Source organism: Cryptococcus depauperatus, chromosome 1 (assembly GCF_001720195.1).
Source record: "Cryptococcus depauperatus CBS 7841 chromosome 1, complete sequence".
Classification (NCBI taxonomy): Eukaryota; Fungi; Basidiomycota; class Tremellomycetes; order Tremellales; family Cryptococcaceae; genus Cryptococcus; species Cryptococcus depauperatus.
This window is the reverse complement of record NC_089468.1, coordinates 2,718,067-2,742,423: the sequence shown is the minus strand read 5'-3', so window position 1 is coordinate 2,742,423 and position 24,357 is coordinate 2,718,067. Positions and strand designations below refer to the sequence as shown.

Here is a 24,357-nt window from a genome sequence, read left to right as displayed (position 1 = left end):
GAATAGAAGAAAAAATAGTCAAAAATCATTGTGTAATCAACGACATAATGGAGATTCTTCCCACCAACACCGAGCGGAGATGTCCGCCACTCAATTTTCGACAAGTGATGACGTGGAAGCTTTGAAAGTCTTCAGATGAAAAGCTTTTTCGGTATATTCAAATAGTAAAGATATAGAGGAGAATCTAAATGCTGACAATGAGGGAACAAACTGCCTGATTCTTTAGTATTATCCTTGTATTCGCATAGAAATAAACAAGTTGGGCAATTTCTAAATTATATAAGGAAAAATTCCAGCAGTGTATAATAATAGAGGTATTTGGGATAAAATAACTGAAAATAATTTTGGAAATTTCTTCAATTCTTCTTGCAAGAAATATTCTTTTGATTAAGGTTAATTGCTTTTCTTTTTGTTTGGCCTGTAAAAAAAGCAAAGTTTGACTATGTCCGGCTCGCTCACTCATGTTGTCTTTGAGGGGCCGTCTGGCTACGGCATCTTCACTGTCAATATGCAAGAAGAGATTGCCGCCAAATCAAAGCAACTCCAAGACGCTATCAACGACTTTTCCATCTTCTCTCGTATGGTCAATCTTGTCTCCTTCCTTCCCTTTACGTCGGCCGCCCAAGCTCTTGAAAACGCCAACGATGTATCGGAAGGTATCCTCAACCCTCACCTCAAGTCACTTCTCAATTTGGTGGTTCCAGACTCTGCCGGGAAAGGCAACAAGAAGCAATCTGGCGTCCTTCTTGGTGTGGCAGAGAGGGGTCTTGCCGGCGCTATCCAAGGAGAGATGAATATCCCTTGCGATACTTCTGAACGGGCTTTGGAACTCATTCGAGGAATCAGATTACACCAAGAAAAGATTCTAGTTCCTGGTGGGATGCAAAAAGGAGATGTAACTGTTGCTCAACTTGGTTTGGGCCACTCTTATTCAAGAGGGAAGGTGAAGGTGTGTACGAAACTATTGCAGCGGTCTAGAAACACGCAGCTCATGTCTACCAGTTCAATGTTAATCGATCTGACAACATGATTATTCAAGCAATTTCTCTGTCTGATCAACTCGACAAGGACCTCAACACTTTTTCGATGCGAGTAAGGGAATGGTACGGATGGCACTTTCCCGAACTTTATAAGCTCGTCCCAGATGCTCATCAATATGCTCTTCTTGCCGTCTTTATCGGTGACCGAGCTACCCTCTCCGAAAGTTCTCTTGAGGAGATGCAGGATATCTTGGATGACGACGAAACCCGCGCAAAGAATGTCCTGGACGCTGCTAGGGCCAGTATGGGTAGCGACATCAGCGAGATTGATTTGATCAACATAAGTAATTTTGCTGAGCGGGTTGTCAAGCTTGCAGAGTACAGAAAGAGTTTAAGAAAGTATCTTGTGGAGAAGATGAACGTTATTGCCCCAAATTTGTCTGCACTAATTGGAGAGACTATCGCTGCCAGGTTGATCAGTCATGCGTCAGTTGAGTTCTTATAAATACACAAATTTGTTAACAATTTTACAGCGGCTCTCTTACCAACTTGGCCAAATATCCCGCCTCCACCGTCCAAATTCTTGGTGCTGAAAAGGCTCTTTTCAGAGCCCTCAAAACCAAGGGCAACACCCCTAAATATGGTCTCATCTATCACTCCACCTTTATCGGTCGTGCAGGTGCCAAACACAAGGGTCGTATCTCTCGATTCCTTGCTAACAAATGTTCCATCGCCTGTCGTATCGACTGTTTTACTGATACTCCTACCAACAAGTTTGGCGAGGCTTTGAGAGCTCAGATTGAAGAGAGACTAAATTTCTTTGAAGTGCGTGGTGACCTGTGTTCCAGTTGATGATATGCTGACCGGGTTGTAGACTGGTGCACCTGTCAGCAAAAACTCGGATGCTATACAAAAAGCGTTGGCTGCTGTTGCTGCCGATCTTGTTGGCGAAGATGATGACGAGGACGAGGAGGTAGACGAAGAGGATGTATCTGCAGTAAGTACCTTTGTGCTTTCTAATCGGATTGCTGCTAACAATTACCATTCCAGGCGGTGAAACAAATCGAGAAAGACCAAAAAGCAGCTGCAGCCATAAAAAATGCACCTCTTCATCCCGAACTTGCCAAAATCGTAACGGAGTCCTCTACGCCTAGTAAGAAGGACAAAAAAGAGAAAAAGGACAAAAAAGACAAGAAACGCAAGTCTGAAGCGATGGACGTGGATGAGAAGGAAGAGAAAGAAGAGAAAAAGAAAGACAAGAAGGACAAGAAAGATAAAAAGGATAAGAAAGACAAGAAAGAGAAGAGAAAGGAGGAGAAAGAGAAAGATAAGAAGGAGAAAGACAAAGACAAGGAGAAGAAAAAGAGAAAGTCCGAGACGGCTTAGAGGAGGCTTTGAGGTGCAATTATGCGGTAGTGTGAGGTCGTTCGGGTTTGCATTAATCTTTGTTCTTCCAATTCATTTTTCTCATCCTCATTCTTTGTTTGTGCTGCATGTATACCCATTTCCGGCTTGACCAATTGCGTATAATATATACGGTGACCGAACATGATTGAAAATAATCCATTTGAGCATCAGACACTGCTACCCAGTTCAATGCGATGCAATATTGAGACACAGGCAGTGGAGAGAAGAAACAAGAGCGATATAGCATAAATAAAACATTGAGAATTGCTCATAATGAGATTTCCAAGCACTGTCACTAGGATGAGCCTCAAGGCATGGATCAAGAAAGGCACTTACTGGTTATCACGATCCATATTCTTTTTCCCATACTGCCATGCCTGTTCACTCGATATCCCATTGATTGTTGTCTCAATCCCACGACGCTGGAACAAACAAATTCTAATACAAATAGCTGCCTGGTTAATATATTTTAAAGTGAACAAAAACCCACCCATTGACGCAATTTCGCCCTCTTATATATTCGCCAATTATCCTAATCAACATGTTTACACCCCTCAACCCGTACGTCATTCGCGTCGCGTCTGAAAAGCAAAAGCTGACTCAACCACATACTTCTCAGCCGTCCCCTTTTCCCTTTTCTATTGGGAAAACGCGTCAGGCGCGTCTTGCTCCAAAATAAAATAAAATATTAAAGAATTCATTTACGTAAATAACGCGTCGGTGTGATTAAAAAAGAAACTAGCCCTTTTTCTTTTTTCTTTTCATCTTGTTTTGGCTTCTCTGCATTGAGATTTCTTTCCTCTCAGCATTCCTCTGAATCGAAATCGCAGCGTCGAAGCATTGCTGTGAGTGTCTGTTGCTATTCGCTTTAGCCTAGGACAATGGCGTTGGTCTCAATGTCCCTGCTGACTCATCTCAATGTGCTTCTTAGTGCTCCCGTATAAATCTTGAAGTTTTGAAAGTTTTGCTTTTGATCCTTGTTCAATCCTTTGATACATCTCCAAGATGGTGATGTGGATTTACAAGCGCGATGGGCGCAAGGAACCTGGTAAGTAGCTACTGGCAGACGTGTTAGATATTTGACTGACATTACCATGGAGTGGCATTTGACAAGGTACGCGTCTTGCTTTGCTTTTCTGTTAAATCAAGGTAATGAATGCGAATTGCTGACCAGGTGTTTCTGTTTACTTTGGCAGGTCACTGCACGAGTGAGTGAATTGACAATTGGTGCATGAGGCATAGGGAGTCAGTGCTGATGTTGAGTGATTAGATTAATAAACTCTCCTATGGTCTTGATCCCAACTTTGTCGAACCTGCCGAAATCACTCAAAAGGTAGTTCAAGGTATCCATGCGGGCATCACTACCGTTGAGCTTGACGTGAGTCCTTGATTTGACACAACACGTTGGGAGAGATTCTTACATAGATTGTAGAACCTTGCGGCTGAGACAGCTGCCTACCTCACTACCAAACACCCAGATTATGCTATTCTTGCTGCCCGTATTGCCATCTCTAACCTTCATAAAGAGACCAAGAAAGTCTTCTCTGCTGTTGTGCACGACCTGTACTCTTGGGTCAATCCCAAGACTGGCAAGCATGCTCCTATGATCTCTCAAGATGTCTACAAGGTTGTCATGGACAACAAGGACGTTCTTGATTCTGCCATCATCTATGATCGGGACTTTGCCTACAACTACTTTGGCTTCAAGACTCTTGAAAGATCATACCTTCTCAGAATCAATGGCAAGATTGTAGAGCGCCCCCAGCATATGCTGATGCGTGTCGCCGTTGGTATTCATGGAGGTAATATTGACAAAGCTCTCGAAACTTACAATCTCTTGTCTGAGAGGTACTTTACTCATGCGTCTCCGACTGTAGGTTCTTCAAGGTTTGTCAGACTTATTACTGATACACTACTTAGCTTTTTAACTCTGGTACACCACACCCTCAAATGTCTTCTTGCTTCTTGGTCGCCATGAAGGATGATTCTATTGACGGTATTTACGACACTCTAAAAACCTGTGCCCAAATATCAAAGACTGCAGGTGGTATTGGTCTCCACATTCACAACATTCGCGCCAAAGGTTCTTATATTGCCGGTACCAACGGTTACTCCAATGGCATCGTTCCCATGCTCCGAGCTTATGATGCCACCGCGCGATACGTCGACCAGGGCGGTAACAAGCGCCCTGGTGCTTTTGCTATCTACCTTGAGCCTTGGCACGCCGATGTCTTTGACTTTATTGACTTGAGGAAAAACCATGGCAAGGAAGAGGTTCGTGCTCGAGATCTTTTCTATGCTCTCTGGATCCCAGATCTATTCATGAAACGTGTTGAGTCTGATGGCGACTGGACTCTTATGTGTCCTGCCGAGTGTCCTGGTCTTGCTGATGTCTATGGAGAAGAATTTGAGAAGTTGTATGAGAGTTACGAGCAACAGGGCAAGGGCAGGAAGACTATCAAGGCGCAAAAGCTCTGGTTTGCCATCCTGGAAGCCGAGACAGAGACTGGTGTCCCTTACATGTGTTACAAGGATGCTGCCAACTCTAAATCTAACCAAAAACACCTCGGTACTATTAAATCCAGTAATTTGTGTACTGAAATTATGGAGTACTCTGCTCCTGACGAGGTTGCTGTCTGCAACCTTGCTTCGCTTGCCCTCCCCGCCTTTGTCGACCTCGAGCACCGTACATACGACTTCAAGAAGCTTCATGAAATTACCAAAGTTGTTACCAAGAACCTTGACACTGTCATCACTCGAAATTACTATCCCGTCCCTGAGGCCCGCAACTCCAACATGCGACACCGACCTGTTGGACTTGGTGTCCAGGGTCTTGCTGATGCTTTCATGGCTCTCCGTATGCCCTTCGATTCTCCAGAGGCTAGAGAGTTGAATATTCAAATCTTTGAAACCATCTACCACGCGGCTCTTGAAGCGTCTAATGAGTTGGCTATCGAGTTGGGTCCTTACGAGTCTTATGAAGGCTCCCCCATCTCCAAGGGTCTTTTACAATACGACTTGTGGGGTCGAACTCCTACTGATCTCTGGGACTGGAGTGAGTTGAAAGCCAAGATTGCTCAAAATGGTGTTAGGAATTCTTTGCTTGTGGCCCCTATGCCTACTGCCTCTACTTCCCAAATCTTGGGCTGGAACGAGTGGTGAGTGATTGATCAACACACCTTTTGTATCTATGCTGATGGTAACTATAGTTTTGAGCCGTATACTTCTATGCTCTATGCGCGAAGAGTCCTCTCTGGTGACTTCCAGGTCGTCTGCCCATGGTTACTGCGTGACCTTATCAATCTTGGTCTCTGGAACGATGACATGAAGCAGCTCATCATTGCGGCTGGTGGTTCTATCCAAAGCATTCCTCAAATTCCTGACGAATTGAAAAAGATTTATCGAACTGTTTGGGAAATTTCTCAAAAGGCTGTTATTGATCTTGCTGCCGATAGGGGTGCCTTTATCGACCAGTCTCAATCCCTCAACATTCACCTTGCCAACCCCTCCTTCCCTCAACTGACCTCTATGCACTTTTACGGATGGAAGCGAGGTCTCAAGACTGGTTGCTATTACCTCCGAACTCGTCCTTCAGCCAACGCTATACAATTCACCGTTGACGCTTCAACTCTCAAGACTGCCAAGAATCTGGCATCAACTGCCAAAACACTTTTGCCCGCTGCCTCATCTGCTCCTGGCGTAAGCGATCGCGTTGACACTGACAACCTTGTCGCTCCTATGAGAAAGGTTACAATTGCCACTGTGGCTTCCTCCCATTCTGTTCCAACTCAAGCCATTCTGGCATCTGATTCTCGCGACAGAAGTCCCGAGCCTAGTGAGGAAGAAGAAGTCACTTATGAAGAAGCAAAGAGGAGAGCGGAGGAGAGGGCCCAGGCGGCCTTGCAATGTAGTATTGAGAACAAGGACGCTTGTCTGATGTGCTCTGGATAGATGCGCAGGTCACGCGCAAGAAAGACTAGTTTGACCTCTGTGAAGATGAAGACACTGTTGTACTGTGTTGGTTTATCTTTCTTTCTTTAATTCATTTCTATACATCTCTCTAGGTTGGCATTCTGATGCAATATATGATAGCTGTTTTGATTGTATACGATTGGATGATTGCAATTCTAAATATGTATAGGTATGATTGACACGAGTGAACTTGTACAAGTGCGTTATTTCTCTTCATTTCATATACCAGATAACTCTTTGGCGCATGTTATAACTCAATATAACCCAAAATGTATTTGGCCGTCAAGACCAAAATGACAGGAAACCGAGCCGACCAGCAACTTCCCGTAGGACAAAAGCCTGTGAGTCTTAAGGCGTTTGATCTCTGTGAATGAGACAAGACAACACTGCCGTTGGAGCCCGCAAACTCAGTGCCCAGTGCGTTCAAAGCGCCTGTACGATTTTGTCTGCCACTTTCAGCAAATAAAGTGTCAAGCGTATTTACACCTTGCTAATTGATTTCTCTTTAACTTTATATAATCAACATTCAACTTACCATATCATACATGGCTCCAAACCAAAACCATCTCTCCACCCAGTCGACGCTCTTCATGTACGCCGTCGTCACATCCATGAACCTTTGAATCTCGACAAAAGTCGCTTGAGAATCATAGCTGCCCGTGGTGGCATTAAACACCGAAAAGTTTTGTGGCGCATACTCTAGCCCATCGTCAAGTCGATCCTTGTCACTGCAACACAGCGGACGTACCGGTCACCCAGAGGGGCTTGTTGTAAGTTGAATGATAGTATTGGAGATGCTCGATAAAGTTTTGGGCAACGAGGTCATACTTGAACATGGTCAGCCATACACTCTGTGAGTCAGCCTGCAAATTTGTCTTACCCAGTGAACCGCCGTAAAGTCTGGGTTACAACCCCCATTACAGGCCGCATACCACTCCGACATCCACTGCTTGCCTTGGTCTCCGCTCGTCACCGCTGGACTGCCTAGTCGGTAACCTCTCTGTTTGAGAGGCTCAAGGACGTCTTTCCAGGTTTGAGCGGCATCCTGAGGCGTGCACAAGGCTTGTCCAGGATGGTCAGGTTCGTTGAAGCCAAGAATGGCCCGTGATGGAGTCAACGTCGCGTTGGAAAAATTGTTGGCGACTTGCTGTCGAAATGGATCGATATACGTCTGGTTGCAACCCCAGAGCATGGGGATAAAGGAAAACGGGACGACGTACAGGGAAGAGTGCTCGTCTGTTGGGATGGTGGGGTATGGCGACCAAGTGTAATAAGACGATATCAACGTGCCGGGCCCAGTGAAACCTGCCATGGGTACCCAGAGGCCGTTGGCCCAGGCTAGACCTGGCCCGCCGGCATTGTAGTTGAGTATTTCAGCACTTTGAACTTGTTGGAGTAACAGCAAGACCAGCCAGAGCATAACGTGCGCTTCGAGCGTGAGATGAAAGATGAAAGATTTTCATTTTCATTTTCATTTTCATTTTCATTTTCAAAAATGAGGCATGTAGAAGAGTTAAAAAATGGGTGACTGGAAATGATCCGAGATACATGGAGGCTTCAAGGTGTTTAATATTTTGCCTATATTTGATGGCTTATATTGCTTGTCAGTATATACTGACATCCTCGGCCATAGAATTTGCATTAAATACCACGTCCCGTCCGATCCGTGAAGTCAAGTTGCATATCGCTCGGTTAGTACCAAGGTGGGGGACCACTTGGGAATCCTGGGTGCCGAGGTTTTTTTTTTCTTGTGCTTACCTTTTTTTAATGTAAGCAGTTTATGCCAATAGTTTAATCATATCTGTATGTATACATAAGGGAAGTTCAATGGTTGAACAAAACAAACATATTCTCAAAAGCATTAATATGAGCACTCCAGAATCATAAAGCCGAACTGACGACATGGCTTGACAGATGCAATGGATGTTATGCTTTTAATCGACGGTCATGATGCATGTGTTCTATGTTGATAATTGTCTAATGTCCGTTAATAGTCTACTTTTTTCCATTCAGCTGCTTCCTTGTGTCATCGAATCTTCTAACGATAACCTGACACTGAGTGACTGCACAGAGTTGTTTACTCTTCCTCTTGACATCTTCGTTGAAGAGCTTCAAACCTGCAGCTTTCTCGACATGCTCAACAGGGACAATGAAGCTTCTCAAATCGGCCTGATCGGGTATTTCTTTGTTTGGTAAGACGAAAGCGCCAAGAGCAAGCTCTTTTACAGTTTCAGGCGATGTATGTCCAGGTGTAGAAGAGGGTTTTTGAGGGTAAGCAAAATCCGGGCGAGAAGCGAGAATAACCTTGGCAAAGTGGGTAGGGACGGATATAGATGGAGGTTCGCCAATAACTTCATAGGTCTAAAAAAGTTAGTCATGTCAGATCATCAAATCGAAAAGAGCTTGCGTACTACACGCCATTTTCCATCGTTGTGTTTTTCAGGCAGATACAAGGGAACACTACAAAGAACGTCACTTACGGCACAGAGCAGCCAAGTACAAATAGACTCACGTGAAAACATAAACATCTTCAAAGTTACTCGTGAGCCCTCGGCAGAAATTTTCGACATATGCCCAATCTGCTGACATCAATACTGAGAAATGAAGATCGTATGTCATCGCTCACAATGTCTGTTGAAGCCGTCACCGACTTGGGGAGCGATATTAGACAGGTAAAATGTCTCATTCATGGCCTCTTGAGAAATCTTTGCATCCGCTGCTGGAACCCTAGATTACATCAGAGTAAGTTTAAGAAAAGAGAATATGAAAGCGTACATGTGTCCTCTGTCGTAGCCGCTTCGAAAGTCTGAAGTTTTTGTAGCATTAGCCATAGTGTAATTTTAGCCAACATACAGTCTGATAGTTTTGCCCTAAACATTTCTGGAATTCCTTGGTCCTCTTTAAATACACTCTTCGACCTATCGGGCTTAACTTCAGGCGATATGTCTGCTTTCCGAGCAACATCAAGGGGAACAGGTTCAGCTTTCACCCATGGCGGAGGAGTTCTAGAAAGTAATTCTGCCGTAATATGTTCTGCCGTCCAAGCTGGATGCCGAAGACGACGGTCATATGCAGCAGTATAGGCAATTCTCTTGAAGATATCTGGAATAGGACCTGTGCATGCTCTTAATCTCTTGTCAGGCTATTCATTACGATATACATACCCGGAAAATCACCTTGTAAAGGCCCAATGACACCAGTAGATGTTGGGATTAGAGCTTTGCTTTCTTTCGACTCTGACAAAGACTTTACATAGTGTAGAGCGTTTTCTGGCGTGGTGGGTGGAAGAGCAACATTTTGAGAAGATTTTCTGGGGTATAGAACGCCTGCTCCGACGCCTAGAGTGAGGCCTGCTACAAAGAGCAGAGAAGGGCCAATTGTGGGCATTATGCTGAATAAGAGAAAGGCAAGAAATTGTTGATAATTTCCCAACTTTTTTTGTTGTTCGATTAGGATTGTTGATTAGAATAAGTTTGTAATTCCTGGTGGAGGCGATTTAATACTTTGTAATCTCGTTCCTGAAGTCTTCGTTAAATGCTGTCTTAATCAATTCATATGATATTAAAACATTAAATATATCTTTTGTACAGTATCTCTTTTTCTTCTCTAAGCAAAATATCTTGGATATGTCCACAGAACATCTGTTGGGAGACATAGGGGCCGTCCTTGAAGCTTTCTTGGGTACAGAAGATGAGCCCAGAAGAGAGTAAGTGCTATTCATCTTGTCATTTCGCGATCTGCCCTTGGAGCAATGGCAATTCTAACTTGACGACGACAAACGACTAATAATGCCTTTTCCATTGTTTAAACAGAGCAGAGAGACACCTGCAAAGCCTGACTTTGGCACAACCTGGCGATGTGCTGCTGGTCCTCGCTCAAATAGGAGCTCAAGGTGTTGGAGGCTTCCAGTTGGACGTAAGCCTGGAATATTTTCATTTTGTGAATAAGTCGCTCAATTATTGCCCACCAAGCATCGCCTACTCACGCTGCTTCTACTCAATCGCATTGCTTTCCGACCTTTATCAGGTCTTTTCCTCAATGCTCAACACCAAAATCCAACAGCTCCCTATGATGTGATTCGTGAAACTACACGAAGTCGAATAGAGACAGTGATATGTACCGGACTCAAAGATGAGATGGACACAAAGATGCGAAAGGGCCTCGGTGTATGCGCGGCAAATTGGGCCCAGGAATGCGGCGCAAGACAACGTATGTTGATTATTCTTGGGTTGAAACATGTTGACATATGGTTAGGCCCTTTACTACCCATTCCGCCTGTACTCCTTGAATTGACGGCATCTTCCCACCCGTTCCATCGGTTCACTCCTTTTCAGCTATTGGATCTTACACCAACACTCCTCGTAGACTCAGTAAAGGAACCTATTCCTGCGGGACAACTTGCTCAGATCCTACTGGCTGGACTCAATGACCCTAGTGTAGATGTGAGAGTTGAAGCAATGAAAGCAATGAGAAGCGTATTAATGGAGAGCATTACTGGCAAGGAGCGGGATGAAATTGGTGCAGGGCTGGTTAATCATGCTTTCCAAGTTAGTGAGCCGTTGAAAGAGGAAGCAAAATCTAACTTTTAAGGTTTTAGACGCTGCACAATCTTCCGTCAAATCTTGCATCTCATGCACTTATCCCATTAGTCGATCTTGCGTCGGTCCATCCAAACTTGTTCCTTGGATCTCTCACTATTGTCATGACATCGCTTTTGCCCCTACTATCCCCCCCTTCTAAAGATACCAACCTGTCAGCTTATCATTTCTCACCCTATCCGCCACATAACATGGAGTTAGATCAATGGGAAGAGATAGCCAATCCGGCTACAGAAATATTGATATCTTTATTTGAACTAAAGCCAATACAACTGTCTCGTTGGGAAAAAGGAAGAGCTGTTAAAGAATTGGTAGGATTGTTGTTGGGAAGACAAGCAGTGACATTTGATATGGACATACAAGAATGGCTTGACACTGAAGATGTGAGTTTGTTTTGAATGAAGCTGGGTACATTTTACTGAGATGTGATGAAGTTGGATGAAGAGGACGATAATTATCCTGTGTTCTCAGAGGAAACTCTGGACCGATTGTCGATGGCTATAGGCAAGTTCATCTTATCCCTTCATATATAGTGCGTCAAAAAAGCTAATGAGGTGCCAGGGGGCGAGCTTATCCTTCCGGCACTGTCGGAGCACTGCCAAGGTCTTTTACAACAAGAAGATTGGAGATATCGATTTTCCGCCATTATGGGCATATCTAGTACGGCAGAAGGATGTTTGGATGAGTTACAACCACGAATGCGAGATGTTTTGACGTATGTCAAATATTTCATCTCCCAGGTTATTGCGTTTGTGTCTCAAAATATATAGAATGCTTTCGCCGACGGCTAAAGATTCCAATCCAAGAGTGAGATATACATTCATACAATGCATCGGCCAATTATGTGCCGATTGTGAAGTATGTCAAAACCGAGTTGCGAAGTTAATAGGACGCTTACAGACCTATAGGGAATAATACAAGAGCAATTTGCAGGCGATGTAATTCAAGTATTACTCGCCTTGCTTGTTGATCCAATCATGCGCGTCCGGGTTCACGCTGCCGCGGCTATGACAAACTTTTTTCAAGAGGCAGATTCTCGACAATTCTCCAATAATAATTTGGATGATGTAGTGACGGCATTGTTGAACCTGTACCAAAGTGAAATAGTGTATGCTCAAGAACAAGTCTTGGCAACGCTAGGGACAATTGCTGTTGCTGTTACAGAATCATTTGGCCCTTTCTACCGTGGGTAGCAAGCCGATTTGTAAGGAAGATGGGCTCATTATAATATAGGGAACGTCATGGATCTATCTCTGCATGTTTTGTCGACGGCGACTGTTTGGGATCAACATCAGCGCAAAGTACAAGGCAGAGCAATGGAATGTGGCAGCATGATTGGTGAGTACAAGCAATCCTTGTAGTTGAGAGCTACTCACATCTTGTAGGTATGGCGGTTGGGAAACGAGTGAGCCTGAGCATATTACGGAGGGCAGTTTTTAATGTTTGCATAGATGTTCGGTACAGATGCAGTAACGCTTGCACAATATATGATTATCATACAAAACAATATCACTGACAGTGACGATCCTCGCTCAAGCTATCTTATGGAAGGTGAGTGATAACAATATATGATGAAGTCGTTATTTAGGGACAACTAGCATGGTCTACTATTTGCCGAACTCTTAAGGAGGACTTTGAACCTTTTCTCGTCCATGTCATTCCGCCGTTACTACGAGCTGCCTCCTACAGACCACCCAAAAGTGCTCCCTGTATGTATGTTGAATCCCGCTTATATCGCACGTACACTTATTTGTCTATTTATTAGTGTCAACAGCGTTGAGTACATCAGATAGCATAGACGTTGATTATTCCAGTGCTAGCACTGGTGCTCATACATCTGAGATTGACGAGAAAGTTTCAGCCTTTGAAAATTTAACTATATACGCTTTCCAGATGCGAGCAAAATTTTATCCCTTCTTAGCTCCTTGTATGCAGTTGAGCCTAGAAGAGCTGGATTTCCCACATTCTGAGCAAGTGCGAGAGGCTGCTGCGTTGTAAGTCTTTCAATTGAGCTGGGAAAATTCGTCTTGGCTTATGCGCTCATGTAGCTTGATTCCTGGCCTTCTACAAGTCGCAAAAGACTCTAACGCATGGGGCAATAATCCCGCTAATCTCACGCATGTTTTTCAAAAACTTATCAACACAATGGTCAGATCTACTGATGTCGGGTTCACCGCTCTTTTGTGAGTGCGATACCAGAGGGAAATAGCAGCTTAAACGACCATCAGGTACAAGTCATTTACCGACTCTCTTCACGTCGTTTCTACTCCTTTCCCACCCAACTTGACTACACAGCTCTTGAAGTGCACGCTTTCTGTTCTTCAAAATCTTGCACAAACTCGCGCAGACCGGGAAGAACAAGCGCCGTACATGGACGAATCCGACCGAGAAATCTATCTTGAAGAACAATCAGAAGAAGAGGTTTGTTTGAAACACATCAAAAAAGCCTTGGAAATGCTGGTCAAAGTTGGAACATCTCAGGCCGGTGAAGAAATTGGAGCACTGGGAGATGGAATCAGGGAGCAAATTCAAAATGCTTTTGAGATCATTGAAGAGGCGAAAAAGAGAGGGATGAAAAGTGACGGCGAGGCAAGATCAAGGTAGCGGGTGAAGATCATATTTATAGCTTTGTGCATTTGACCATATCTATTCAGTATGATTGCTTTCAAGCGGAAATAAGACGCTTTTCTTCCAGATACTTTACGATAATCCCAACAGCACCTTCAACATCAACTTCATTCGTCTTGATGTGAATCTCTGGTTTCTCTGGTGCTTCATAAGGTGCTGAAACACCTGTAAAGTTTTTTATCTCACCCGTCCTAGCTTTTTTATATAACCCCTTAGGATCTCTCTGCTCAACGACCTCGAGAGGGGCGTCGATAAAGACTTCAATGAAAGGGATCGTCGGAGAGTGTTTCTCGTGCAATTCTCGAGCGAGTTGTCGGTCAGACATGTATGGAGAGATAAATGCGGTAACGGATATGGTTGAAGAGAGAGCAAAGAGAAGAGAGACCTCTCCAATTCGGCGAATGTTTTCCACTCGAGAAGTCTGGTCAAAACCGAGATCCTGTTTATGCAAAAGACGTGAGCTGATTGATCGAGCCCAGTCGTTTGACAAACCTTGTTGAGACCGAAACGGATATTGTCACCGTCTAACCTATAGGCGTGAAGCTTTTTATGTAACAAGTGTTGCTCAAGGGCAGTAGCAATAGTAGACTAGTCATTGTCAGTATGATTTCAAGCAGCGAGATTGTCAAGCTAACCTTTCCGGAAGCGCTCAGACCAGTGAGCCAGATAGTGCACCCTTTCTGATCCAAAAGATCATCTCGTTCTTCCTGAGTGACTGCACCTGGGCAAGATGTCAGTCATGCTCTAAAAACATCATCAACTGACCAGGATGGAAGGTAATGTTGGTAGCCATTGTGCTTGTCTCTGCTCAAGTAAAAAGTCCTGTTTATATACTTCTTTTGATAATTTTAGATGAAGCGAGAAGTAGAAAGATAATGATACTGTAAAACAGAAACAATTGTTTGTCTTTTGTTTTTCAGTGATTTGGCGGTCAGTCACGCCATTTATCGACTGGGATCAATTCCCAAAACTGATTTAAGAAATTCCGAATGAATCACAAAAAGATTAGATAAGGCGGGATCAAATTAAACTATCAGTTATAAGCGAGAATATGGTTACGTAATGTTAGGCCATTTCGGAAAGGAGAAAGCCGGCCAACGATAAGCACTCACTTTCTTGGTTTCAACTCTTTTGACTTTTCTTTTCAACAAGCTATTTGCCGGAAGACAATGTTCAGATCAGCACTCAGAGCATTAAAGCCCAAGTTTGCAACCACGCAGAGCAGACACGCTTCTTCACTTGTCTTTCTGGAGCACAAGGGTGGTAAATTGAGCGATGCTTCTCTAAGCGCTGTCACAGCTGCTAAATCACTGGGCAATGATGTAGGTGTAAATGTTTGATTGGGAAACAGATGGCTTACTGGCTTCTAGACTCACGGTCTAGTGATTGGGTCCAAGTCAGAGGTTGAGGGTGTGCTTGAGCAAGCCAAGAAGTCAGCGTCACATCAACCTTGATATGCACAATCAAGTATACTTATGTTTTTGTCAGGATCAACGATCTTTCAAAGGTTTACTCTGCCGTTTCAGACTCTTACTCTCATGTTCTTACCGAAAGTACGTCTAATTTCTTTCTACGTCAACACTAAGCTGACCGTTTTCGACTTTTCCCTTAGCTGTGGCCCCTTTGCTCGCCTCAATCACCTCCTCAAAAGACGTTTCACACATCTTTGCTGCTCATACTGCCGCAGGCAAAAACGTTTTCCCTCGTCTTGCTGGTCTTCTTGATAAATCTTTGGTGCGCTCCTTTTCCATACCATTTGTCAGAGAGACCAAGGCAACCTTTGCTAATGTGTAATGGTAGATTGCCGATATTATTGCCCTTGAACCTTCTGGCGATACATTCACTCGACCTATTTATGCTGGCAATGCCATATTAAAAGTCAAATCTTCTCCTAAGGATGATGTCAAAATTGTAACAGTCCGTACAACGGCATTTGACAAGGCAGCCACTGGGAGTGGATCTGCCTCTGTTGAAACAATTGACACTGCTTCCACCGAGTGTATGCCATCTGTGTTACACGGGAAAACGGCTGACGATGGCGAGATAGCACCTACCAAGTACGTTTCGGAGGAACTCACCGTGTCGTCCCGCCCAGATTTGGCTTCTGCTACTCGGATAGTTTCTGGTGGTCGTGCTCTCAAGTCAAAAGAGACTTTTGACCGAATCATGGACCCACTCGCTGACTCTCTTGGTGCTGGTAAATTCCTGTCATAAGGGAAATTGGAATCTGTCAGCGTAGTACTGACTGTAAATGGCTGTAGCGGTAGGAGCTTCCCGCGCAGCGGTGGATGCAGGTTACGCCGACAACTCTCTTCAAGTCGGACAGACTGGCAAGGTTGGCTTGTTCACTTCTGTACAGGGTCATGATCAAGCTTATCTATGATAGGTCGTCGCTCCCGAGTTGTACGTCGCAGTGGGTATTTCTGGTGCTATCCAGCATTTGGCCGGTATGAAGGAATCTAAGATGATTATCGCCATTAATAAAGACCCCGATGCCCCTATATTCCAGGTGGCAGACGCCGGTCTTGTGGCTGATCTCTATGAGGCAGTACCAGAGTTGGTAAAAGAGATTGGAAAAGCCAAGGCTTAGCAATATTTGTGATAAATTAGGTTCTACTTGGGTAGCGTTTGTGATAGGATGTAAAAGAGTATTGCAGACAAAGATTCCAACAAAAACATTCATAATTGATACCTGAACCTCATTTTTCCTACTTTCAAGACCTGCAAACAAAGCACCATTCTGTTAGAATCCACGTCCAGCTCTGGAAACGTTCCCACTCGCATAAGTCTTTTTACCGCCCGTCCATGGCCTTGGAGCAGGAAACGTGTTTTTCATGGGGAAAACCCAACTGCCTACCACGGCAGGTGGTTCAGGTGCATTTCCGTCGTCAGACGCTGCTCCATCAAACGATGATGCTCGAGAATGATTGTTGTTGCTCACAACGGGAGGAGCAGGAAAAGACGGAGTTAGCGACCTGCGAGCAGCGGGAGAGAGGCCTGAAGGCGGAGGAGGCGGAGCAAACAACGCTCCGGAGGGTTTTGATCTGTCTTGCGGGGACGCGGGGGAGGGTGGTGCGCGAGTAGGCGGCGCGATGCGCTATAAAGTCATTAATATAAACTCTGAAGCTGCGAATCACGTCATGATGAATACCTACAGCTGCAGGACTGAGCCCCGATGGAGGCGGTGGCGGAGGGGGAGGCGTAGACCTCTATAGTCATCGTTAGCTATCGCCCTATCCACTGGTGTTGCGCTTACGGCGAGAGGTCCTGGAGAGGGCGCTATTGTTCTACCATTTCGATCAGCAGGTAGAGGCGGCGGTAATTCCGCTTCGTCCTCAGAATGTGACGCAGAAACTGATTGAGCGGGCGGAATATGAGGTGGTACAGGAGGTGGGATAGGACGGGAAGGCGGTGCAGGCGCAGATGCAGGTGGAGGAATTATCCTTCTAGGTGCGCTTACAGGTAGCGGAGGAGCTGGGGGTGCAGGTGGAGAGGGGACAGTAGAGCCAGATGCGGAGACAGAGGATGGTCTCCTTGGAGGAGTAGGCGGGGCCAAACTTGAACCAGGTCGACCACCTGGCAGTGGTGGTGGCAGTGTGCGATTCGATGAGGTGTAAGAACTTGTAGGTCGGGAAGGCAACGTAGGCGGCCCTGTTGGGCGAGGAGGTGGTGGAGGAGGGGGTGCTCGCTGTCACTGTTAGTTGCAGTCTCCAACATCATCGGCACTAACCTGTACAGCATGAGATGGAGGTCTAGGCGGAGGAGGTATCGATCTCTACGGCAATATCAGTATGGCATCCATGAAATTCTCAAGACCTACTCCTGGAACAGTACTTCCAGATCTATCGGGAAGATTTGGTATGGGCGACCTGCCAGGCAACGGTGGTGGAGCTGGAGTTTCTCGTTTAGGCACTTGATGAGTAGGTGGAAGAGGAGGGGGAGCTGGAGGTGCCAGCGTTGACCTCGCAGGTGGAGGAATACTGCCTCTAACGGGAGCTGGAGGAGGTACAGGAGGCACAGGAGGTACTGCCCGATTATGGGCAGAAGGCGGGGAAGGCGGGGTAGGCGGAGCGCGGGGAGGAGCTCTTGGAGGGGCAGAAGCAGGCGGTTTACTGTTAAGTCAGTCACTTGCAAATATCTCGCCTCTCTACGTACGTTCTTACAGGCGGTGTTGGAACATGTCTGGCTGGTACAGGTGCAGGAGGCGCAGGTGGTATTGGAGGAGTGGCTCGACTTGAAGCAGGAGGAGGTGCTGGAACTTGCCGACCTGGAGGCGGAGGCGGCGGTGGGACTGCTGGCCTTGTGTTGGAGGCAACTGGAACAGGCGGCGGCTTTGCAAAAGAGCTTGAACCAGCTGCAAAGTCAGCATTTCATAGAGTCGTCAGCACTCACATGGGACTCTTTCTCCAGCTTTTTTCAAGACGGGCATCCCACCGGCAAAAAGTCCCGCCAATTGCGACGCCGGATTGTTGCCACTTGGAGGAGGAGCTGGAGGACGAGCATTGCTTGTAGATTGGTTTGCTTTTAAATCACTCCCGCTGACATTCCCAGCTACGTGAGGACCGGATCTATCGTTTGTGGCTGCCTTTTTAAGTCCCTTGCCCTCTATTACCATTAGCAAAAGACTGATTATAGCACAGCACTCACGCTGAATCTGCTGCAAAAGAGCCGCGTTCATATTTAACGGAAATGGAAATGTAAAGTAGAAAAGGAAAGTGAAGATACAAAAGACATTTAAAGTCGTGAAATGACAAAAAAAGTGGTGACGTCAACGATACTCTTGATAAGACAACCATTTCGACAACTCTTTATTTTGTTTTTGCATCTATATCAATATGAACTTTTCTCCATGTAAGCCTATCCAATTACTGGCTTAGCTACTCACAAACCATAGACCAACCGCCGCCTGATGTTCCCTCCACTGATCCTCCAGAGGTCAAGCCCAAGTCCAAGAAGCCGTGGTTCACTCGGTATGTTCCTATAAAATAGATTATCATTGACCAGCCAGCAACGCGTCAGAGTACAATGCTGGCTCATACCAATCTGGAGGATCTATCTCTGACCCGAGTGCTGTACCGCAAGCCTTTTCCTCTGACCCAGAGTCGGCTGGCTTGCTCGACATCGCTGGTGACAGGGCGAATGCATGGGAGAGTAGGTTTGGATGGCGGATAGATGTGATGGCGGCCGCTACCTATCTTGCCGGGCCAGCATCTGGTAAGCGACTTGTGGACGGATGACTGCTAACTCTACAGCGTTGTTGTTTCTCATTCTCGAGACCAGAAACGACTATGTCCGCTTCCATGGTGGGTCATCCCGTAGTGTCCTCTGCTCACTCGGCAGCATACCAGTCTGCTCTCTTGACCACTCCGCTGCTCGTCCTATTCCTCGTCTTCAAACTCCTCATCCGACTGCCGTCGTTTTTGAAGACAATCTTTATCCTCGCCTCACTTGGGACGACGTTGTATGCTTCGTTCAAAGCATGGTATGGTGCCCAACAAGGTCTAGACAGGTTTTATTTGCCTTGGATTGGTGCCGTTGCAGACAGATGGCTCGGAGAAGAATAAAGGTGCATGCATTTCTTGTCATTTTTAATATTATTTCATTTCTCTTTTACATTTCTATCTTTACAATGCCAATATCATGGAATCTCGAAAGAAAATCCATTGTAGGTGCTATGCTTTTAAATGTCGAGCTCAGCAACCCAGCAGAGATCTTTTACAACAGACGCAATGCATTTCTACCTCTGTTCTATCGGAACTAGGCTGGAAGTTACAGGACAGTGTACACTAATCTCGGCAATCTTGTTCATGGCTTTCTCATCGTATCAGAATTGTCTTACAATCTCATCGCCGTCAACAAGAGACCGCCCAACACTCACTGGATTTTTTTACGACTATGGAGGTGCTCCTATGGACACCAATAGCAAGACTATTGTTACTGTCCCAATCCAGAATGGGCTCTATTCCTTCAAGGCATGTCATCCCGCTACCGCCTTCCAGGCTTCCACTGGCTCTCTGCACTCTTGACACTGCCAATTAGGCCATCTAGGTGTTGCAGATGTCATGAGGTTGGCGAGGAGCGGAAGGCTGGGAAAAATGTACTCGTTCATATTCAGAACCAACAAAAATGGCAACTCTGCCATACAGATGGACATCAAGGCAGCTTTCTACACTATTGGTCATATCCACAAGTCGTGGATTCCATTCTTTACGCCGCAACTATCGCCCGACCAGACCTAGCACAGACAGCAGGAGTGCTATCGAGGTTCATTAGCAAATGAAACAAATTTCACTGGCTAGCAGCTAAACACTGCCTGAGATATATTCGAGGAACAACGGATTTGACATTGATTTTCAATGCCCATTCGAGCAATCCAGTGAAACTAGGATACGTAGATGCGGATTGGGGAGGAGATCTGAATACAAAGAAATCGACCACAGGCTACGTCTTCAAGATACACGGTGTAGTCGTAGCATGGAGATCTAGGCGGCATTCGACTCAGTGAGTCACGACAAGTCGAAACATGTTGACATGAGGCATCACTATGTGCGAGAGGAAGTGGAAGACAAGACGGTGTCATTGAGTCACGTACTATCTGCGCAGAATGTGGCAGACCTATTGACAAAGAGTCTGCCAACACATGTGTTTACTCGACGATGTGATCTGTTAGGAATGAAAAGGCGATTAGATAAGGGAGAGTGTTGGAATAAAATGATCTATCGCCACAGGCATTACAAAACCGAAACGCCGAGAATCATATGATTGTCATCCGCCATTTGGAAAGTGTGGAAACCTGAATCTTACGTAATCAATTAGCGAAATCAAATCTGTCACGTACAATAACCGCAGTGTTTGATTTTGCGAACGTAGATTTATCTTTAATTTCATTTTTGTAGATATACGTGCAGTTTGTACTTCGTGAAAATCCCTTAATTTCGGCTTGACTTTACCATAAGTCGCCATGTTAACCTTCGTCCTCCTCATCGGACTTGGTTTCCTTTTGGGCACCTTGGCCCCGATAAGATCGCCAACCCCTGCCCATTATCGGTACACTACCTCTGCCCATCATCGGTACACTACCTCTCCATTCCTCATTCATCCTTCTCAATTCATCAAAGCACCTCTGCCAGATAGGCCAGGCTACTTGCCACATCCTGTCTTACCCAAAAAGAAGGGCATGCTCATTCCGGATAGCGTACACTATGTCTATGGTCTCAAACCAGTCCAAGAGGGTCAACAAGGGGTAGAATTGTCCTACTATGCTTACCTGGCTATGCGTAGTGCGCTCATTAATCTTCGCCCCAAGGTCATCTACTTGTAAGTCTGGTGTGGCGGGTATATGTTTGACCAAGAAAAGTCACTACGAGCATTTACCAATTGGGCCGTGGTGGGAGCTCATACGGCCTCATCTTACATTGATCAAGACTCAGGTGCCAGAGAGTACATATGGGCGACCGTTGGAACACTTTGCGCACAAGGCGGATGTGCTGCGTCTACTCATAATGAAGTATGCGGGAGGAATCTATCTCGATGTTGATGTCTTTGTGTACGTCTAGGTCGGGAGTGGATTTGGACTGATGGCGGCAGTATAAAGCCATTTGATGACTTGTTGTACTTTCCAACGACCATAGGAATGGAAGCTTCGCCAGATTCAAGACGGCATGCTCTTGACCCGGAGGGTCTTTGTGTATGTGATAGACGTTGTGTGACGGGCTTACAAGGGATAGAATGCGATAATTATCTCTGAACCGAACGCTGCGTTCGTTGATCGATGGCTGGCATCGTATGCTACGTTTGACGGAAGCATTTGGGCTCGTCATAGTGTTGTCAAGCCTTGGGTATGTCCCATTTCCCGGCTGTGGCTCAGCGCTGATACACTTAGGAATTGGCTCGCAATTACCCTACCGAAATTCAAGTTCTCTCTGAGAGAGCTTTCTTCTGGCCCATGTGGCATGGTAATGAAATTCAGAAGACGCATGAAACCACCGCACACGACTTCAAAGCCACTGGTCAATATGCCTATCATGCCTGGGAGAGCTTAGCAATGGGCTATCTGGGCACTTTGTCGCCAAAGAAGATTAAAAATGAGGAAAACAGCTTCAACAGGATGGTTAGGGCGTAGGTTTGCCCCTCTAGACAAGGACCAGGCTAACAGGATATGTAGATTTATCGGACCAGACGATGAAGAGACATACAGAAAGTGGAAAGGAGAGACATAGTCAAACGCATCATCAACAGCATACGAAATCAATGGCTTTTCAGCTTTATTCAATTATATTCTCTTTCCATCACAATGCATCTTTTGTCTTCAACAAAATAATGGTCGATACTCTTATTGCTAGAGATTACGGGTGGTTTTACGTAATATAGGTTGATCGCTTTTTCATACATTTTGATAAACCATTTCATCTTTATTTCAATATTATTTCTCATGATTCAAGCACCATGACGGCTGGATCTTCCCCTATACAAACATCTCCAGCTGAAGGCTTCGAGTCGACATCGGCATCAAAGCCAGTCTCTCCCGCATTCGAACGCTGGCGATCATCTTTAGCCCAATTCACTGGTTTGGGATTGACAGAAGAAGAACAAGCAGAAAGACAAGCACTCAAAGACCAAGGGAAATTAGCAAGGGATTGGGATAAGTGTGAGAAATGGAAGAGGGACTTGATGGATTATAGTGTGTCCGTTGCACCTGCAAGAACGAGGAGTTAACAGGGATTAGGCCCAGCGGTCAATTTCATGCTGCAACACCTCAAACTATCTGGCTGTCCCTTCCCTTCTACCACAATACAATGCCATCCTTGTCCTGAGAGTCGTGCTGGAGGATTTTCGCCGGAACATGGTATACTGCTTTGTCAGGATCGGTTTTACAGCAAAAAACATATGGAAGACACGTTGGCCCATGAGTTGATACATGCATATGATCATTGCAGATTTAAAGTGGATTGGGGAAGCTTGAGACATCATGCTTGTAGTGAGGTAAGCTTACGCTTCTGTATCGTGTGCAAGAGTGTTGACAGTGGTGTAGATTAGAGCAGCAAATTTATCAGGAGATTGTAGGTTTGCAAGAGAGATCAGGAGGGGATTTTATTCATTCAACAAGCAGCACCAAGTGAGCTACTTGTCATTCAAAGAGTGATTACTGATTGTCATCTAGGCATGTGTTAAGCGAAGAGCAATATTATCAGTTCTTGCTAATCCTGCATGTACATCACAAGAGATGGCAGAAAAGGCCGTTAATGAAGTTTGGGAGAGTTGTTTCACAGATACAAGACCGTTTGATGAGATATACTAGATAAGGATGAGAGAAGAATTTTGTATACCCTGCATGATGCATTATATCACATTTCACAGCAGACTCGTATTGATGACAATCAATACTCGACCTCAATGTCACCATCGTCTCCTTCAATCTGTACACCCCTTTCTCGCTCATCCCTCTCATCTCCAACCTCCCCCTTATTTGGTCCTGGCTCATTTTCTTTTATCTCGTGGTTGACGTCCATGGTCTCTTCCCTTGGGATCCTCCCGAAATCATCCACCTTTCGATCCTTCTTTTCCCTTCTCTCTTCTACATTATTTCCTGCCCAAGATCTCGCTCCATCTTGCCGAGTTTGTTTCTTGAGCTCATGGAGCTTGCTTGAAAGCTCTTCCATTCGTTCTCTGTTTTCTTTTGCTAAATCCTCTACACGCTGGCGTTCCGCGGCAAGTTCAGCTTGTTCTTCTTGAATAAGTTCATCGATGTTGGCTTGACGGCTTTTGAGAACATCGTGTTGATGTGGCAATAGAACCTTGGGAAGCTATCTCGTTGTCAGTTTTTGACGCTATAATTGTGAATAGACACACATAGTATAGAGGAGGCAAGTCGTTTTTAGAGGGACGTTCGACAGTAGGGCCTTGGGATAATGGTATGGGTGAAGGGTTGAGGAGATTGCCCTGATATACTGGGGTATGAGGTAAAGGTAAAGCAGTATGTAGGAATTTTGACGTAGGTTTGAGAAAAGTGTGACGTGAAGTCATCTATTCCTGGTTAACTATACACATTTTCACGCACAGAACGAGTTACAGCAATATCCTTTTGCTTCAAAACAGCCTCCGCATGCTCCGTGGCTATCCTCAGGCTCCGGAGCTCCTTGTCTGTCTCTGATATTTCATGGTTAAGAGCATTCTCTGATCTCAACTTTTTTTCTATTCTCTCAGACACTTCTGCTCGTCTCTTTGCCTACCAGTGTAGTCAGCTATGCTCGCCGAGAAAAGTAGACCACGTACAGCTTCGCTAACTCTACTAGACTTGTCATCCGTCTTGAACTTTTGAAGCGTACCAAGCAAGTTGCCAAACAATCGTTTCCCTCTTGCCTTGTCATCTGCTGTCCTGGCTCGTCTACTTGGCGCTTCTGGTGCTGGCTCTGGCTTTTCTGTCTCCATTCTAGAAAAGCGGTCAGTCAATCGATAACAACCGCTGGCTTTCTTACCTTTCACTATTATCTTCCATTCTAGTTTTGTATTGATGTATTTTGTTTTATTTTTTATTGTTCTTTAACCATAGATTCATTTATCACGGTGAAAGTAATAGTGTATAAGTGGACTGAACAAATAAATTTAATTATATTACGTAACATTTGCTTGCGCACCATGCGCCTGTTTTGCACGAACCGTGCGCAATGCTATGGACGAGGTTTTTTCTTTTATTTTCAATCTTTTAATTCTTTTTTCTTCTTCTTTTCACTTTCTCCTTACTCCGTCAAAAAAGCCTTTCTTTTGCTTTCTTC

At 45.1% G+C, this 24,357-nt stretch overlaps 12 protein-coding genes and 1 non-coding gene across 13 annotated transcripts; 8 read left to right on the top strand and 5 right to left on the bottom strand.

Annotated features, from left to right (window-relative positions):
• Nucleotides 1-442: 442 nt before the first annotated feature.
• On the top strand, nucleotides 443-2,366 carry L203_101078 (uncharacterized protein; the record flags this gene model as incomplete). Its single annotated transcript, XM_066210527.1, has 5 exons — nucleotides 443-949; nucleotides 1,003-1,466; nucleotides 1,514-1,805; nucleotides 1,855-1,977; nucleotides 2,031-2,366. 5 exons carry the CDS (start codon nucleotides 443-445, stop codon nucleotides 2,364-2,366), a joined length of 1,722 nt encoding a protein of 573 aa, XP_066066624.1.
• A 1,026-nt stretch (nucleotides 2,367-3,392) lies between these two features.
• L203_101077 (ribonucleoside-diphosphate reductase large subunit) lies at nucleotides 3,393-6,338 on the top strand (the record flags this gene model as incomplete). Its single annotated transcript, XM_066210526.1, has 7 exons — nucleotides 3,393-3,435; nucleotides 3,488-3,501; nucleotides 3,584-3,595; nucleotides 3,658-3,765; nucleotides 3,820-4,260; nucleotides 4,308-5,545; nucleotides 5,597-6,338. The coding sequence occupies 7 exons, from the start codon at nucleotides 3,393-3,395 to the stop codon at nucleotides 6,336-6,338; spliced, it is 2,598 nt and encodes an 865-aa protein (XP_066066623.1).
• Nucleotides 6,339-6,606: 268 nt separating this feature from the next.
• On the bottom strand, nucleotides 6,607-7,779 carry L203_101076 (uncharacterized protein; the record flags this gene model as incomplete). Its single annotated transcript, XM_066210525.1, has 4 exons — nucleotides 6,607-6,849; nucleotides 6,895-7,058; nucleotides 7,108-7,186; nucleotides 7,240-7,779. 4 exons carry the CDS (start codon nucleotides 7,777-7,779, stop codon nucleotides 6,607-6,609), a joined length of 1,026 nt encoding a protein of 341 aa, XP_066066622.1.
• Nucleotides 7,780-7,981: 202 nt separating this feature from the next.
• Nucleotides 7,982-8,097, top strand: L203_101075. Its single transcript, XR_010725522.1, has one exon. It is a non-coding gene; the product is annotated as a 5S ribosomal RNA (ribosomal RNA).
• Nucleotides 8,098-8,354: 257 nt separating this feature from the next.
• On the bottom strand, nucleotides 8,355-9,746 carry L203_101074 (uncharacterized protein; the record flags this gene model as incomplete). The annotated part of the gene is made up of 7 exons (XM_066210524.1): nucleotides 8,355-8,720; nucleotides 8,771-8,819; nucleotides 8,872-8,938; nucleotides 8,986-9,086; nucleotides 9,135-9,165; nucleotides 9,213-9,473; nucleotides 9,524-9,746. The coding sequence occupies 7 exons, from the start codon at nucleotides 9,744-9,746 to the stop codon at nucleotides 8,355-8,357; spliced, it is 1,098 nt and encodes a 365-aa protein (XP_066066621.1).
• A 239-nt stretch (nucleotides 9,747-9,985) lies between these two features.
• On the top strand, nucleotides 9,986-13,561 carry L203_101073 (uncharacterized protein; the record flags this gene model as incomplete). Its single annotated transcript, XM_066210523.1, has 16 exons — nucleotides 9,986-10,065; nucleotides 10,172-10,274; nucleotides 10,331-10,568; nucleotides 10,614-10,906; nucleotides 10,957-11,340; nucleotides 11,392-11,461; nucleotides 11,519-11,672; nucleotides 11,728-11,815; nucleotides 11,866-12,142; nucleotides 12,191-12,295; nucleotides 12,343-12,362; nucleotides 12,409-12,508; nucleotides 12,556-12,666; nucleotides 12,723-12,951; nucleotides 13,006-13,140; nucleotides 13,186-13,561. The coding sequence occupies 16 exons, from the start codon at nucleotides 9,986-9,988 to the stop codon at nucleotides 13,559-13,561; spliced, it is 2,763 nt and encodes a 920-aa protein (XP_066066620.1).
• A 61-nt stretch (nucleotides 13,562-13,622) lies between these two features.
• L203_101072 (adenylylsulfate kinase) lies at nucleotides 13,623-14,378 on the bottom strand (the record flags this gene model as incomplete). The annotated part of the gene is made up of 4 exons (XM_066210522.1): nucleotides 13,623-14,024; nucleotides 14,078-14,173; nucleotides 14,221-14,306; nucleotides 14,351-14,378. 4 exons carry the CDS (start codon nucleotides 14,376-14,378, stop codon nucleotides 13,623-13,625), a joined length of 612 nt encoding a protein of 203 aa, XP_066066619.1.
• Nucleotides 14,379-14,754: 376 nt separating this feature from the next.
• On the top strand, nucleotides 14,755-16,175 carry L203_101071 (uncharacterized protein; the record flags this gene model as incomplete). The annotated part of the gene is made up of 8 exons (XM_066210521.1): nucleotides 14,755-14,907; nucleotides 14,956-15,017; nucleotides 15,074-15,138; nucleotides 15,198-15,319; nucleotides 15,386-15,584; nucleotides 15,633-15,782; nucleotides 15,847-15,920; nucleotides 15,972-16,175. The coding sequence occupies 8 exons, from the start codon at nucleotides 14,755-14,757 to the stop codon at nucleotides 16,173-16,175; spliced, it is 1,029 nt and encodes a 342-aa protein (XP_066066618.1).
• Nucleotides 16,176-16,328: 153 nt separating this feature from the next.
• Nucleotides 16,329-18,263, bottom strand: L203_101070 (uncharacterized protein; the record flags this gene model as incomplete). Its single annotated transcript, XM_066210520.1, has 8 exons — nucleotides 16,329-16,682; nucleotides 16,741-16,794; nucleotides 16,842-17,273; nucleotides 17,316-17,360; nucleotides 17,406-17,697; nucleotides 17,741-17,900; nucleotides 17,978-18,190; nucleotides 18,233-18,263. The coding sequence occupies 8 exons, from the start codon at nucleotides 18,261-18,263 to the stop codon at nucleotides 16,329-16,331; spliced, it is 1,581 nt and encodes a 526-aa protein (XP_066066617.1).
• Nucleotides 18,264-18,420: 157 nt separating this feature from the next.
• L203_101069 (uncharacterized protein) lies at nucleotides 18,421-19,149 on the top strand (the record flags this gene model as incomplete). Its single annotated transcript, XM_066210519.1, has 4 exons — nucleotides 18,421-18,436; nucleotides 18,480-18,543; nucleotides 18,594-18,799; nucleotides 18,866-19,149. 4 exons carry the CDS (start codon nucleotides 18,421-18,423, stop codon nucleotides 19,147-19,149), a joined length of 570 nt encoding a protein of 189 aa, XP_066066616.1.
• A 1,397-nt stretch (nucleotides 19,150-20,546) lies between these two features.
• Nucleotides 20,547-21,804, top strand: L203_101068 (uncharacterized protein; the record flags this gene model as incomplete). The annotated part of the gene is made up of 5 exons (XM_066210518.1): nucleotides 20,547-20,891; nucleotides 20,943-21,092; nucleotides 21,313-21,423; nucleotides 21,468-21,703; nucleotides 21,750-21,804. 5 exons carry the CDS (start codon nucleotides 20,547-20,549, stop codon nucleotides 21,802-21,804), a joined length of 897 nt encoding a protein of 298 aa, XP_066066615.1.
• A 226-nt stretch (nucleotides 21,805-22,030) lies between these two features.
• On the top strand, nucleotides 22,031-22,883 carry L203_101067 (mitochondrial inner membrane protease ATP23; the record flags this gene model as incomplete). The annotated part of the gene is made up of 4 exons (XM_066210517.1): nucleotides 22,031-22,265; nucleotides 22,311-22,567; nucleotides 22,617-22,700; nucleotides 22,746-22,883. 4 exons carry the CDS (start codon nucleotides 22,031-22,033, stop codon nucleotides 22,881-22,883), a joined length of 714 nt encoding a protein of 237 aa, XP_066066614.1.
• Nucleotides 22,884-22,962: 79 nt separating this feature from the next.
• On the bottom strand, nucleotides 22,963-24,080 carry L203_101066 (uncharacterized protein; the record flags this gene model as incomplete). The annotated part of the gene is made up of 5 exons (XM_066210516.1): nucleotides 22,963-23,388; nucleotides 23,435-23,608; nucleotides 23,655-23,810; nucleotides 23,858-24,014; nucleotides 24,061-24,080. The coding sequence occupies 5 exons, from the start codon at nucleotides 24,078-24,080 to the stop codon at nucleotides 22,963-22,965; spliced, it is 933 nt and encodes a 310-aa protein (XP_066066613.1).
• Nucleotides 24,081-24,357: the final 277 nt, after the last annotated feature.